General features: G+C 47.8%; 2 protein-coding genes across 2 annotated transcripts in view; both read left to right on the top strand.

Moving 5' to 3' along the window:
* Positions 1–7,317, top strand: part of scaf8 (SR-related CTD-associated factor 8) — a 68,006-nt gene extending 60,689 nt beyond the window's left edge. The window contains exons 21-22 of the transcript XR_014889867.1: positions 6,463–6,556; positions 7,275–7,317. The gene's annotated coding sequence lies outside the window, so the exon portion shown is untranslated. The remainder of the gene's footprint in view (positions 1–6,462; positions 6,557–7,274) is intronic.
* Positions 1–15,917, top strand: part of tiam2a (TIAM Rac1 associated GEF 2a) — a 59,601-nt gene that overhangs the window by 13,466 nt on the left and 30,218 nt on the right. Inside the window, exons 2-8 of the mRNA XM_085256190.1 lie at positions 6,463–6,556; positions 7,275–8,456; positions 11,159–11,603; positions 11,871–12,043; positions 12,352–12,576; positions 15,070–15,255; positions 15,485–15,628. Of these exons, the coding sequence (XP_085112316.1) occupies positions 7,281–8,456; positions 11,159–11,603; positions 11,871–12,043; positions 12,352–12,576; positions 15,070–15,255; positions 15,485–15,628 (2,349 nt within the window). The 5' untranslated portion in view covers positions 6,463–6,556; positions 7,275–7,280. The remainder of the gene's footprint in view (positions 1–6,462; positions 6,557–7,274; positions 8,457–11,158; positions 11,604–11,870; positions 12,044–12,351; positions 12,577–15,069; positions 15,256–15,484; positions 15,629–15,917) is intronic.

The following is a 15,917-nucleotide window of genomic DNA, read 5'->3' as shown; positions in this document are numbered from 1 at the left end:
ATCTCACACACACACACACACACACACACACACACACACACACACACACACACACACACACACACACACACACACACACACACACACACAGTCTTCTTGATTGAGAGCCTGTAACCTATTCGTCCCTCTGCCATTCCAAGCATGCACATAAAAGTGCGCATTCATGTGAACATGCGCACTCTTGTGCAACAGATGGAAGCTGACACACCCTGGAGGATGTCCTCAGCCCGTGTCCCCTCTAAAGAAAAGGCCCCAAAGATGTTTAAACAACATTTCTCACATTAGATTTTAACACCGTCAGTGTGAACACAGAGCACAGTCCCTCCAGTGTTGTTAGCTGAGAGCCCGGGCGCACACATCCCGGTTTATTTAAAGTTGGTGCCAAACTCTCGGTGCAGAGGCCTGCTTCGTCTGACAGGAGCACCACTGTGCAGAGGAGCTGACAGCAGGGAAGCTGGCGGGAAAAACGGACATCGCAGTTTGGAACAGAGGGATGAGGAACAGATGATTAATAGTGGGAGGGATAACCTTTGAGTCTCTGAATGACACAGAAGCCGAGAGATGAGTTTGAATGCGCTTCATGATATTTTCAGACTTTTACATTTGTGGAAATGAACATAAAAGATACATTTGTTTGTTTCAGTCATAGATTTGTAAAAGCAGCATGTTTTGGGGTGAAACACGGTATTGCACAAAAGACCTGACCTTTCACTCTGGCTTAAAGTATCCCAGCTTAAGTAAATTCCCTCAGTCTACCCCACCTATGTGGGGGGATGTGTGTGAGTGCACATCCCCCAGACACACACAATAAACACACACCCGCCCTGCATCGCCCGGTCCGTCCCACTAGGCTTTATTTTGAAAGCAAATCCAGACTCTTAATATTCCAAATTGATGTTTCAATGTGAGGCTGTGTGCTAATTGCTGCTAAAATGAGCAATTAAGCTCTATTTATTTCCTCCCAGTGGATGTTTTACTCACAAACTGCTGAAGACTGCAGTCCCCAGTGAACGGGATAATCAATGGCATCAAACCATAAACGGCCTCCAGCCACGAGAATGGCTCCAGCATGCTGTTTATGAGAGAGATGACTGATGTCTGATTTTTGTAAAGACACGTTGATAAATAGCAAATCAACAAATCTGTATTTTAAAAATTGATTTTAAAGGTATTTAAAGTCAGTTTTTTTTTTTATAAGGCTCAATTTCTGCTGCAAATTCTGCTCTTTTTAATAATTTATGACACTGCTGGGATGAACTGTCCAAATGTGATATTATAGATGGGCTTTTGAGTGCATCATGTTTTTTTTGTTTTTTTTCCCAGGGAGGGGGGGGGGTTAATTGTTTAAACTTTGATTTTAAATCCGGGGTGAGGGGGTGCAGATTCTCTCACACTCTTATTATTGAGCCCAGTGCCTGAAAGGCCATCCGGGGTCCTCCGGAGCTCGTTCTCAAACTTCTGCTGACTTGTATTCCTGTCAGTTACGTCATTCCCTTGTGTTTCACGACAGCTGCGCTGCTGCGCACATGAGCTGCGTTGGTGCTTTCTTGAGTTACGTCTTCATGTAGAGCAGTGTGACCTACAGTCCCCATGAACTACCTAGTTCAGCTCTTGGAGATGTGAATGGAAATCGTGCAGAGATTTGAGCACGTGTGGGGATTTAATCTGGCTGTGTTGATCGGCGCTTGTCGGAGCCTTAATTCATCGTAATTAGGGGTCAGAGCATTTGGCCGGGAGGAATTAGACCGAGCACCTGCTCTGTATGAATATGCATCACATAGGAGACAGAGGAGGCGGCCCTGCCTGCCTCCTCTGTCTTTCTCGCTGCCTCGCTCTTTTCACGTCTCCCAGTCACTCCAAGTGTGTTGTTGACCAACCTTTTAGCTGCCTCCATCTATAGGCCTTTGAGAGCAGCTCAGACTGGGCCACGAGGACCATTGTGCTGTTAACAATGTTGTTTAGCTCTGGTGAACGCTGCTGATATTGTGTCCCGGAGCTGATGTCTGTGTGTCAAGCAGAAGCAGCTGGCTGATGGAAGCCTATCCACAGCTGCTCGTACAGCGTGCACGGACGTAACTTTGAATCGCCATTCAGACCACAATGATTTTCTGGAGGAGAATCCATCTGAACGTTCTTGTTATATGTGCTATAAGCGCTGATACGTCCCCAAACATCCAGTAATCTTCGCTCGGTTACTCTGAAATAAAGTGAGAGAGCCGTCTGGCACACAGGGTCCAGTTCTGATGTCGTGCTGTGTTCTGGTGTGGCTTTGTTAATGGGTCCAGTTTGACTCTGACCACAGTTATGCGAACCATAGAGAAATGGAGGCATGCGTGTGTTTTTAGCCCGACGGCGGTCTCAAATTTGTCTCCGCTGGGAGACGGCTTAGTCACAACACTTTGAGAAAGTCGAATTCCCGGGAAGTTTTGCTTTTTTGTTGCTTTTTAAATCAACTCCCTTCAAATTAGGACTTCCTTCCCGGCCAACAGAAACGTTCAAAAGGCTCAGGCATGTCGCTGTCCCGCTCTTTTTATATTCTTCTACACTAAACATGCACACATCTCTCTCTTGGGGGTGGTTGGCTGCCTCCTTGGCCTCCTCTTGGGGTCATTGTGGTATTTAGGGTCAGACAAGAGCTCCAGTCATTGCGCCCTCAGCAGTGCCTCCCAGGCAGCGCTGCAGCCATTACACGCCAGCTTGTCTCGGCCAATCCCCTCAGACTGCTATGGAAAACCGCCTGGGCTGCAGCGGACCCTGCATCCTGCTCCTTGCCAACGGAAAAGCTGGATGTAGGAAAAACAACACGTTGGAGTAGTGGAGCCTTTCTGCGCTGGATGAGCGTTATAAAACATCCTCGCCTCTCTTCCTGAGAGAGCTCTTCTGTCGAGGACCTTTCACTTTTTCCTCTCTGGTTTTTCCTCTTGGCGCTCCGTTACCCAGGGTTACCCTCGGAGGATTGTGATTTGCTGCTCCTCCAAAGCCGGGAGGGAGTTTCCACATGTCCTCCATTGTGCCTGGGTGTGTGTGTGTGAGTCAGATGCAGTGTGTGTGAGTGTTGCTTTAAGACTCAACGAGCCTCCCCAGAGTGAATCCAGATCAGAGAACAGCAGCTAGATTTCTCCTTTGCAAGCTCTTCAAAGAGCTTTTAGATTAAAGCCCGGGCCACGGAGGTAAGGTCTGCTCTGGACTGGAGTTTTATCTTTGTCTCCCTTTGTTTCTCCTGCTTACTGGATTAAGAAGAGCCTGGAGTGGAGAGGCTGCATTGTGCTCCCCATTATCAGATGCACAGGTGTGGTTTACACTGTGTGCTTGCATGTGTGAATGCTGTTTAGTTCCCACCTGGATCTGCTAGCTTCGCTTTGTATCTCTTGTATCCGGCCTAACTCTATGTACTTGCTTCCAGCTTGCAGCCTTGTACATGAAGACACAACAAGGTCATCTTTCTCAGTCTGAGACTTTATTGCTTCTGCCGGTTGTCGCGTTCGTCTGACTCACGAGAACAACTTTGTTTGACAGACTTGTTCCTTTGTCTAAACTTTGTGTGAAGTTTCTAGATGTTTGCACGATTGTACAAAAAGTGTTTGGAAACATTTTCATTTTCTTGGCATTAGTCTGGAATGGCGGTGGCATACACGTATAAATCTTTCAGCAGGCTGCCATGACATTTTTGGTCGGCAGCCAGGCTCAGAGCTTCTAAATGTATAATGAAAAAGTCAGAAAGACACTTAACAAGCACTTTGATGGATGTTTGGTGGCTTTGGCTGGATCCACCGCACAGTATTACGGGCTTTCAGCAAGTGATTCATAGATGGACATTTCTGCTCATAAGCAAACAACCGCAGGATACTTTAAATCTGATTCGTATGACAAAAAGTCAGCAGGAGACGGCGTGGTCTTTGGCTTCAACCACCCTGTTTTCTCTTCTTCTTCACTTCCTGTTGTTGTTTTTCTTTGCCCGGAAAGAAACGACGGTGTTTTGCATGACTTTGAATTTAATTTGTGAGTCTGAGAGAGAAGCTTTACGCGTGCTGTTGCTTTAAGAGCCGAGCTGTCGCAGCGCCAGAGGAAAGTGATAAGAGACTAGTCCCACGGGCTGTGATTTGACAGGAGGAAAGCGGTGCGATTGTGTTAACACTCACAACCAATAACAAATGACCTCATAGCTCCTAGTGCACAATAATTCAGAAAGATTGAAACCTTGTTGGTATCCTTTATTATATTTGAGGTTATTTTGTCACTTTCACTGTGATATATTCTTTTCTTCAAACAAAACCTTGCCTGTATTTTCAGCAGGACTCCTGTGTGGTGGCAGAGTGGGTTTAAAGCTGCCCTAGCAGCAGCGTGACGTTACCGTGGGGCTTCAGGGAGTGTGTCACTGCTGTGTCTGGAGTTTTTTCCTGCTGCTCTGTTTCTATAGTTTAGATTCAAGCACACGAAGGGCCAGGTTAGGAAATCCAGACTCTGCACGTGTGGGTTTGAGTTTAGAGGTTGGAGCTTCTCTGCTACAAATGCACGGTGGTCTTGGTGAAAGGAAAAAAAAGGCAGTTACATCCTCGACAATTCACATACCTGCTGTGTTTACACCAAAACGAGGCGTGGCTCATTCCTCACCGTTATCCTGAATCGCAGACCCAAGACACACACGGTGCCAGACTAAACACGGAGCTTACGTAGGAGTCACCCAGGGCCGGGCTGAGAAGAATGCCAGGTCACGGGGTGTGTGCCGAGGAGCAACGGGGTGGCAATGCTCCCTTTGCCCTTGAGCAGATGGCCTGTAGGAAGCCTTTTAACGTGAACAGAGGACTGAAGGGGAAGAAGGGGAAGAGGGAGGGAGAGTTCACGACCGGGTGCAGCGGTTCGCAGCTAAAAAGGAAGACTTGTCTTGTTGTTCTCCGAAAACATTCGCATAATGCTCCGGTTCGGCGCGCAGCAGAAGGCAAACGTGTGCCTTAGTTTGTGTGTTGGCACGCCTTTGAGCCTTTCATACCCACAGCTCTGCTCTCCCCTGAATAAACTTTGCAAGAAAAGCATCAGTGGTAGCATTTAGAAGAAAGCCGTCGTTGTGACAAGTTTGACAACCAGCTTTATGTTGATTCCCGACAGCTGCTTCCTTAGTCTTTTACTCCTGAAAGAGAATAGTTTAGTTGCTCTCCATTCATGTAGAAAGCATCTGAATCAGGCTAACTCTGCTTTTTAGCTCCTTCTGCTCTGCTTGGCTCTTGAACAACAGAAGTTGGGAGGTAACGCGGGCTATCATTGGTCAGATTACTACTGAAGACGAGGGTTTGACCATATACTCCATAAACGCTCCCAGCTTGACTTTTTCCAGGGTTCGTAAGAATAATGGCAGCAATTTTCCCAACTGTGGGATAAATAAAGCATCTCATGATATATCCGGAAATGTATTCCTGGAGAAAAGCTGCTTCAGTAACTCAGGATTATATTTCATGCTTATATTCAACATCTTCTCCTTATAACTCTTGTGAAATGAAGCAAATGTTTAGTTAATACCCTGATCGTGTCAGATTCGCGGTTCGAGTTCATTACCGGGCCTGCTCGTCTCCACAGCCAAGTTTCCACTCTGCTTTCTGCTGCTACTTTTCACACTCGTTCTAAACAGCTGCAGAAGAAGAGAATCACTTCCTCAAGTGGCTTTTATTTTTTCTTTCTATTTAAAATGTTGATGTTTCCTGGAATTCCTTTCTCCCTGTATTAAATGCACTCTTTAACTTTAGTTCACTTACTCCGCCAACACGTCTTAATCTCACCTCGCAGTCAAGGTGCACCCAAGCAGGAGCAGATAAACTCTTAATGCTGCAGATCACTTAATCCTGAGGTGACACTTGGCAGCGAGCTTTGTTTTTACTGTAACCGTACACATGCTGTACACATGCTGTACGTATGCTGCGAGGCTTAGCAGAGTTAGCACCGTTTGAAAGCCCTCTCAGACTGCATTACTGCATGCGTTTAGGCGTGTTGTGTTACATACACGCAAGGCAGTCACATTGCCTGCAGAGACACGTGGTGCACTCGTTCTTCTCCTTTGGATCCTGGCCCCCTGGACGAATTTGGAGATGATGGCTGAAAAAAGGAGCTAGCGAGGATTCAAAGGTTTAAAAATAAACAGATGGGTAAACTGTAGCTGGCTTTGAAATGCTTTCCCAAACCCGATCAAAGACGACGTCATTTACTCGGAGGGAGGTGGAAAAATGCATCAAATGTTTGGTTTGGCTGATGGGGGGGGGGGGGCGCTGTAGCGTCTGTGTGGCACTGCTGGACGTGCTACCTCGTACAGGAAGGAACTTTTCTTGTACTTTGCATTTTCGAGGACACGGTCCTAAATCATTTTTACAAAATGAAAAAACAAACGTGCATGCACCAAATGCTGTCCTCTGCTCATTACACAAAGTAAATTACATTTTTGTGGAAAGCACTAAGCCAACCTCTCCCTGTGTGTTTCAGATGAGCCAGACGACGGAGGAATGAGTTTATTTTGAGAAATGAGGCGGAGAGTGGCGCGAACATAGAAGCTCCAGTCTGAGACGAGGCTTCAGAGGTGAGTGTAAGGAGCCTTCAGACCAGGGTCAGCATTATGCTTTAGTTCAACCCCTCAGCTTTCTGTCTTCTTTATCTGGTCAACTTTCATTTTATTTAATAGCCAGGTCACTCTTGAAAAAGAGATTTTGAATCTTATAAAAGACCTGAAGTGTTGCATCCTTCCCACGCGTCATGCAGGGCTTTATTTTAGTTCCTGATCGTCTCGGTTTGCTAATTCAAAGACTTGAAGGCTGTTAGAAGTGTTTGGCCTTACTTCCACCTGTTATGCAATCACATCATGGGCGACGGCGGACACGGTAATAGTCTTACCGGCAGTGTGGAGTCTTGTCACAGCTCTCTGATGCTAATGTAAGAGAGCTGTGAAGCATCTAAAAGTTTTTAATTGTCAACATAACGACCACGACAGACTAAAGCCTGCTGGTGTCAGTTATCTGCTCCTGCAAGAATATAATAAAGTGAGAGGGAGACATCATTAAGCATCAGTGACCCGATGCAGCAGAATAAGCTATGGAAGACATCAGCGACGTATTAATCCTGCTGCTGTTGTCACTGTAGCTCAGATGACTGTGTGTATCCGTTATTGTTTATGAGTAATAAGTTAAATTTATGCCTCTGATGAATCAGCATTATGTCATACCATGTCTAATGTGTAAGAACCACGGATTTTCCAGTCGTGACATTATGGTTTTGTTTCCTTTTTTCTATGTTTTTTCCAGGGCAGGATGGGAAATTCAGAGAGCCAGTACAGCATTCAGGGTCCCAAAGGCACCAGCTTTATCTTCCCTGGGAAACAGAAGCCATATTCATTAAAGCTAGGCTCAGCCAAAGGTGATGCTCTGTCTCCTCATTCGTGGTGGAAAAATGCTCCGGTAGGCTCAGGGTACAAGACCAGGTGCGTTGGCCGTGGCTGTCTGTCGCCTACTAAAAGCCGACAGCCTTACTCTGCCCGGCTCTGTGACTACGTCTCCAAAGGAGTGAGGGGGAGCCCGGCTCAGCACCGCTGGCATCGGTCCCCTGGATGCGGCATAAGGAAGCGGCACATGTCAGACGATGATAATCCATACGGGGTCGAACTCAACGGGCACGCCCTGAACGGAGATGATGACGAGCACGAGGTTTTAGGGGAACAAAGCAGCCCGCGGGTGGTGATCAAAAAGGACGGCACGCTCAGGGTGGAGTTCACCAACACCTCGGGGAATCCTCTCCACCTGGATGGGGCCACTGGCCCGGTCCAACTCCTCAAGTTCTCCCCCAATGTGGAGTCGGCATCGACTCCCAGTCTGCCTGGGTCCAGTGGCAGCAGGCAGGATGGTCATCACAGCGCTCCGCTTCCAGCCTCTACTTCCTCCACAGCCAGAACCAGCAAAGGCAGCTCACTGAGCTCTGACGGCTCCTGGTATGACTCCCCCTGGGGGCCGAGCACAGAGCTGTGTGAGCAGGACCAGCCTTGCTCTGCCAGCAGAACGTTAGCACACTCCCCCATTCACCAAATTGTCTCCTTTGCAGAACAGTCCCCCCCTTTGTCCATCACAGATCTGTATAAAGACCCCACAATGGCTGCGACTTTCCCCACAGCCAGGGACTTGTCCTCCCAGCTACACGAGCCTCCACCGGGCCAGAGGCCACACCGAGCGTCCTTTGCGTCCGTCCTGGACGTTCCTTTGGAAGAAGAATGCCCAGAGCCCCGCCAGTACTCTTCGTACACCCTGCCCTGTCGCAGGCCCAAATCGCACACCGTCAGCGAGAACCTGGACCAGTACCGTGACCAGGGGCAACGGCAGGAACAGGTGGGGCCGGATTTCATCTTCCAGAAGAAAGACTCCATCAAAAACCGTATCAGACGCTTCAGTGACTGGACGGGCAGCCTCAGCCGCAAGAAGAGGAAGTCTCAGTCTCAGGTGAGCCTGCACAAGATGGGCTTTGGGGTTTAGTCACTACTCTTTAATGAATTACACTCTTTTTATCACTCACAGGATGCATACAGAGCCATGCCTTATATTTTATAGAGATTTTATATTTGAAAATCTTAGTGTATCTTCATATCTAGCCCAAGAAGGGAGTGGTCATCAGACAGTTTCCCTCCTGGCAAGATTTATATGATTGCGGGCCACAGTGGTTGTCCTGGCATGGCTGGGAACCAACCACCGTCCTCTGGTCCTTTAGCAACACAACACCAGCTGTCTGAGGACAGGACGCAGCGGGGTGACACAAAATGAAATCTGTAAAGCAGCCAGGGCTGGGTCTAGTTGTTCTAGTGAGGAGGGAACAAGGATGGGAGTGACTTTTAGCACAATGCCGAAGCATGGACGACGCTCCGACGAAGAGGAGTGTGGGGCTGGTAATCAGATATCACGAATACTTTTACTGGGTGGGTAAATCTAAGTAGTATTATTGCACACTGACTGTTTTCTAGCAACATGCAGGACTTTCTTTTACACATTTAGCTCGTTCGTTTACAAGTCGGATCGATTAATCGTGTTACTGAAGATGTCCGTGGGAGGTGCATTGACTTTTGAGTGGACAGCTGATCTTCGTGTAAGTAAAACGATACCTGTGCTGTGAGGAGAGCAGCCTGTCAGCCCGCTGCCTGCACGTGGACGCAGGAACCGCCTGATTTTGGTTGTACAAACATCAGGTTTTTACAAGCTTTAATTTGACCTAAAACATTTGCTTAAACTGAGCCTGAACTCTCGTCCTTCCCTTCTTTGAGGGCTTGAAAGCAATTGTTCCTGCATTAATTCGTTTAGCTGTGCCTTGTAAAAGTTTTCAGAACGCTGTTTGGGTGCTGCCAAGAGAATAGCTGTAAGCCTTTGAGAGGATCTGTAGAGTGAGGCTAAATCCGAGCTGAAGATTTAACCCCACCCCTCCTCTAACGTTAATGAGTGACTTATGTTTGTTCTGGTTGTTGTGTTCAGATTTTCGGGTCTCCCCTCACGTTCCTCGGAGAATAAATCTGCTAATAGGGATTGGTGTTCAGTCGGTTGAGTCTAGGAGCGAAACAAAGGACAGAGAAGAACAAATGAGAAGGCGTTTTCTTCTTGGAGACTGTGTAAGCTGCTTCTCGTGCTGAAACGTCTTGATTATTTTCAGTGAAATATGCAAGAAGCTTTGCTGTGACGCAGTTTTCTGACCCTGTGCTTACTCGACTCATTTTGAGTGTTTTTAAAAAAATGCCTCCTTCTAAAGCTGCTGCGCTAATTTCTAACCACGTGCTGGTGCAGGATCGATCTGCTCCAGTTTTGTTTCCTCGTCCAGAAGTAAAATTCAAAGAAGTGGACCGAGGTCTGGTAATCAATGCTGATTACGGGTAATTGTGTGAAGCACATAAATACTTACGAAGTCTGCATTTCTGGTGCAGTTTGGTATAAACTAATTGAACCAATCAGGCAAATTCACAAACAAGTCAGTGATTAATGCTCGGGGGTTTCCTTTCTCCGTAATCAACGGGGCATGCAACAAGTTCTCGTTAAATTCATTGAGCTGTTTAAAACTGTATTTCCTCTTTCCTTTGGGAGCCGTTTTGATGCCAAACTTCGGTGTGCAATATCTCTGCGGGCTGGTCACAGTGCCTCCTTTCAGCAGGTCATCAGCTCTGGTTCCCCTGGACTCGTGGGTTTAAAGGTCACATAGCGACCCTGATGCCAAAGACCAAGAATCTGCTTGTAATGAAAAGCAGATGGAGGACGGTGAGGAGAGGCTGGATAGAGTTGGGCTAGAGGAAGCTTGCCCTCTGCACAGTGTGCATCTACAGCTACTAACTAAACAACGGTGCATTTCATGGTTGCTACAAGAGGACGAAATGGTAAACAAAGCCTGTCCTCAAGTGAGCACCGAGTTCACCGGGTTCAGTCCTGCTGTGAAACTTAAACATGAACCCTTTGCTGCCTAGTTACAGGGCGCAGGGAGGCAGAACTGCATGCTAAATATGAAGAAGGGTGAGTGTGGATGCAGCACGAAATGCGCATTAAGGACTGAGACGACGCAGACAGGTTGGAGTGAAACGCATTAATAAACAAAAGATGGAGACAGAGCTCTGTCGTGACGCCGTGCGCGTCTGCACGCTGAGAGCGCTCCGCTCTGTTGCCAGGGGCGGAATCGATGCTCCAATCTAGTGAAGTGTAGGTAGGCTGTCATTAGGCATGAAAGGGTGCAATTCCATCAAGTATTCATTTGGGGAATTGGGAAGCCACAGCAGACCTCAAATGACGTGAAATTGTCTGAGCCTGGAGGGTGCCAACCTCTCAGGTGCCATCACAGGAAATTTGTCCCACTTTTTCAGCCTAGGAAGAATTTCGAGACTGTAATGCAGACTTTGAAGTAGGTTCGAGTGGTTTGCCTCGATTTTTCAAAAGTTTCGCAGTGCCTTGGGGCTAATTGAAAGAAGCAGAGTTGATTTGTGTCCCGCTGTAAGCTCACGGGTACCTATAGAAGTCTGTACACCTGGAGGGCAAACATGCTGTGTTTTGCCTAAATGTGGATGGGAACAATGCAGGTCAGAGCCAAGTTTGTAATCTGCAGCCAGCCCCACACTTCTGATCTTCCTCCAATTGACTTTTCTCACACTCTTCATTCACTTTCTTCACCTTTTGTGCCTCCTCAGGAACCCCGGTACAAGGACCTGAGTGATACGTTTGACAGTGGGGTGGATGGTCTGACTGCAGACACCAGCTCCCCCTCCCAGGTCTCCAGCCTCCTCTGGTTTCCCGGAGCCTCCAGGGCCCAATCTTCAGGAGCCATTCACCAAACGACCAACGATGCCCTTCGCCAGAACATCTATGAAAACTTCATGAGGGAGCTGGAGACGGGTACCGGGCAGGGAGGAGGTGAGAGAAGAGTGCCGTCCACCGGCACCGAGGAAGACGAGAGCAGCAGCGAATCTGCCGAAGGCTCGCTCGAGCAGCTCGACCTGCTGTTTGAAAAAGAGCAGGGGGTGGTTAGACGGGCCGGCTGGCTTTCCTTCAAACCCCTCGTTACTCTGCACAAGGACAGGAAGCTGGAGCTGGTGACGCGGCGCAAGTGGAAGCAGTACTGGGTGACCTTGAAAGGTGAGCTTCGGTGCCCTGTCCTTGAAACTCAGATGAAGAATTCACAGTTTGGGTTAGTTGGAAATATCAGAAGAGAAAATAAAATATATGAAGTGACGCATTCTTGCCATTTTTCTGATTCTGTGCAGGATTTGTGCTTTTATGTCTCAATGTCACAGCAACAACTCCAATTCTGCTGAAGTTCATTGCTTAGATTATTTTTCATGTTGAACAAGGACACAGTGTCTGCAATAATCACACGGTAAAAGCATTTCCTTCCCTTTCCAGGGTGCACATTGCTGTTCTATGAAACTTACAGTAAAGGCTCTCCGGAGCAGGAGCTGTCGCCCCGCTACGCCCTCCTGGCCGAGGACAGCATCGTCCAGGCTGTTCCTGAGCATCCCAAGAAGGAGAACGTGTTCTGCCTCAGCAACTCGTATGGAGACGTCTACCTTTTCCAGGTGAAGAGTCACCTGACTCCTGTGCTTGTGACTCAAGATTTCTCAGAAAGTCTTTGCACACACCCGCTGGTTTCTTTTTTCATATAAAATGACCTTAGAGCCCAAGTCCCATTTAAAAAGGGCTCAACTGATTTCTCATCCAGTCTCCTCTCAGGATGAAAAGAGCACATTAACCTTGATTTAAGCAGGAGTCTTTCAGCTGCCTCCTAATGATCTTTCTGAGATAAATGGTACAGTAACTTTATCGTGCATGTAATGGAAATACTGGTCAGCGGTTTGAGCTCCTCGTTTCTTTATTTCCCTTCCAGGCCAGCAACCAGACCGACCTGGAAAACTGGGTGACGGCGATCCACTCGGCAAGTGCCTCGCTGCTGGCCAAGCGCCAGGGGAAGGAGGATACGGTGCGCCTGCTGCGGAGCCAGGTCCGCGCTCTGCTGCAGAAGATCGACATGGACGGGAAGATGAAGAAGATGGCCGAGCTGCAGCTGACCGTAGTCAGCGATCCAAAGAACCGCAAAGCTATCGAAAACCAGGTGAGCAGGTGGCGATGAGGTCTGCGGGGAGACATTGGCTACGAGGGCTCGCACACTTCCTGCTATTGAGACAAATTCTCAGAGAAAATCTGCTTCGTTCGCAGCGGTGATAAACGGATTCAGTGGCGTAACGTGTGCTCGCTTCATGTTTCAGTTTTTAAACTCATCTGCGTGTCGTTACCCTGCATAATTCATGGTGAAACCACACAATGTGCCCTACTTCATTTTTCTGATTATTTCTTTTTTGGACTGCGGTGACGAGCCTGTGTTTCATTTTCGTCTGCGGGTGGGTGAAGTGGCCTAAATGCTTCAGTCCCAAACGTGTCGCGAGGGGCCCAGAGGAGCAGCTCTCTCCCCAAACATGTGATTGGGATTCCAGATGTTTCCCGGTAATGGGCTCTCAACATGCATTATCCTCTCCCTCCTCCTCGCAGCCGGAGGGAGAATCCGAAGCACCCAGCGCTGTTTTAGCCTACATACAGCAGATCACAAAGGGCTGGAAAAAGCTCCAAACCTGTAGCTTAGCAGGAAGAAAAACACTGTGACGGGAAAACAGTTTGTTTTGCAGCGTCAGGCTGTTGTCGTGGCTGACAGGGTGGTCAGTCCGTTTCATTTTTTGCACCACATTAGACACGAGGACCTGATAAAAGCTCACTGCAGGGCTGATCCGTGGAGATGTCACCGCCCAACTTTGTCCTCAGGTCTGTTTTCAATTAGCTGGTACGCCAAGACAAGAAGACGGACATGGTTGGAGTCAATGATGGGGTCAGGACCGGACTGATAAAGACGCCATGAGGCTGATGATAGATTTAAGGTTCTGGGGGAGTTGTGGAGCACCAACAGGGCACTACTTTGATGTCTCTGCCTACCCCCACCTATGTCTATGGTGCCAGTAGAGCATGTTTGAAGTCTACACACACACACACACACACACACACACACACACACACACAGAGTGCAGTGAAACAGCATTGAAGGATGTGTAGAGAGAGATCAGGCAGATGTTAAAGAGGGAACATAAGAAAAGAGAATCTCTTAACAGAAAAGCTCTGAAATGGAAGTAAGTTGTGCACGCCGGCCAGATGTGACCAAACATGACTCGCTTTCCACTGATGTGCATTTTTTATCCTGCGCTGACTCAAGCCTGCTAGATGCATCAAGCATTAATATAAAAATTCTATTCATCAGTAACGCGCCCCAGCATGACTCATCAAATCGAATTTTCTGCAGGACTATTTTAGGCCGTCCCGGCACAAAGACGTGGATATTTGACTGTTGACAAACCGATCCGTGGCACATCAATCTGGAGCTCGCACAGATCTTGTCAGATGTTATACATAAAAAGGATTTTTCCAAAGCAGCGGCCCTGCAGGTTTTAAGGAAAGAGCTTATCTGATTTCGGCGGCGATGCCTCCCACCCCCTTTTAAAGTCATCTTCAAACCGCTCAGTGGGAATTAAATTACGGTACACTGCGTTTTATACAATGACCCAAGAATAGCAGGATAAAAAAAACCAACTTGTGTTCAAGTAACAGCACGAGCCGCAGCAGACAGGAAGCTGTTTGACGCATCCTTTTAAGGGATGAGTATAGCAAAGCCATCCACAGGTTTCTGGTGTGCTCGCCATAGAAATGGCACCTTCAGCCACTGTTATCTGCACAGAAGTACCCACTTTTTAGTTTAACACTGACTACCGAGTCAAAATGTTTTCCTTTGACTCGACTTTGACTTGATCTCCAGACTTTCTAAGATTCAGACAGGAACCTTTGGCTCTCAGGACGTTAGCCCAGCCGAGCTTTTCACAGAGCGGCGAGTCGGCCTCTCGGCAATTTATGTGCAACCTTTGTGTTTAAGATGTTTGTGAAGTCACAGGGTTCATAAAACACCACCCTCGTGCCCTTTCTCAGTTTGCTCCTAATCCGAAAGAATGCCGTCAATGTGAGCGAGACCTAATGGGAGCGCGCCATAGGGTGCGTTATTGTAAATGAACTCGCAGTGCAGACGAGACCCATTAAAGTCAGTTTGTTATGGAGCGTTGTTTAACTGAGTGTTCTCATTAAAAATGGTCTCCAGCCAACAAAATAAGCACTTTCTTATAGCTTACATAGTGCAAACGGGGACATGGGGACTGTACGTGTGTGTGTGGAGGTTTAACTGGTGGTCTGTGCAACATCATCAGCCTCTCAAGTCGTCCATAAAAAACGGGCATTTGAATTTACTGCACACACACACACTCTCGTCTGCTCCATATGCAGTCATCCTTCACTATCAAACCTCCACAGAACTTATGCCTTTACCCTCCACCAACATCTGCAAGCAATCGCAGCTCCCTGAAAAGCTCCAGACTGACCCTGGATCCCCCTCTTTCATTCCCTCCCCGCCCCTCAACTCCCTCCATTATTATTTCCCCCAGCGCTCTTCTGCTCGCTCACCTACCAAACACCAATTTCAAATTCAGATCTTGTACCAAGCGCGTCTTTCCTTTTCCCTCAGATCCAGCAGTGGGAGCAGAACCTGGAGAGATTCAACCTGGATCTCTTCAGGATGCGCTGCTACCTCGCAAGTCTGCAGGGCGGAGAGCTGCCCAACCCGAAGAGCCTGCTCGCCATTGCCAGCCGCCCCACCAAAACCACCCTGGGACGCCTGGGGATTTTCTCAGTCTCCTCCTTTCACGCACTGGTAAGGAATACATAAAGAGGCGATTCTGACGCTTCTGAATGGGACGTTTGGATTTACTTGATGTCTAGCAGTAACCTTGAAAACTCTTTATTCAGCGTAGTATATTGCAGCGTGCAAACGCTCGTTTTGTGCATCACGGGAGGAAAATGAACTTAATTAAGATGGTTTGATTAGATGGAATTTCTGTTGAGAAATATGATCGTAGTGCTGATAAAGTGTATCTGCTCAGATCTGTTCCAGAGACGAAGCCACAGTCAGGAGGCGCTCCCTGTCCCTGACTCACAGACAGCGCAAAAGAGGCCTGTTCTCCTCCCTGAAAGGCCTCGACAACCTCACGAGGAGAGGCCGTGACAAGAGACCTTCTGTCTCGCAGGTATTCACGAACACACAGACATCTGAAGATGTTTTAATAAGATTCTGTGTTTAAAGAAAGAATTAAACGGGTTAAACATTAATGCACTGATTCTTCTTTTTATCTGAAATTCACTAAAAAACCTCTTAAACGACATGAACGTGCATGATTACAGGCAGTGTTCACGTCTACTGTACATGAGGAGAAAGAGTCCCGATGCTCCCGCCTTCAGTGCACAGTGTGCACGTTCGTTAATGGAGCAACCTGAAAGCATGCTGGCTCGTCGCTCGCTCGCATGTGCAGTGCCTTT

Source organism: Mchenga conophoros, linkage group LG19 (genome assembly GCF_057382185.1).
Source record: "Mchenga conophoros isolate Kocher_MC1m ecotype Shallow Benthic linkage group LG19, M_conophoros_male_GT1.1, whole genome shotgun sequence".
NCBI classification, from domain to species: Eukaryota; Metazoa; Chordata; class Actinopteri; order Cichliformes; family Cichlidae; genus Mchenga; species Mchenga conophoros.
The sequence above is the reverse complement of the archived record's forward strand: the minus strand, read 5'-3'. Positions and strand labels throughout refer to the sequence as shown.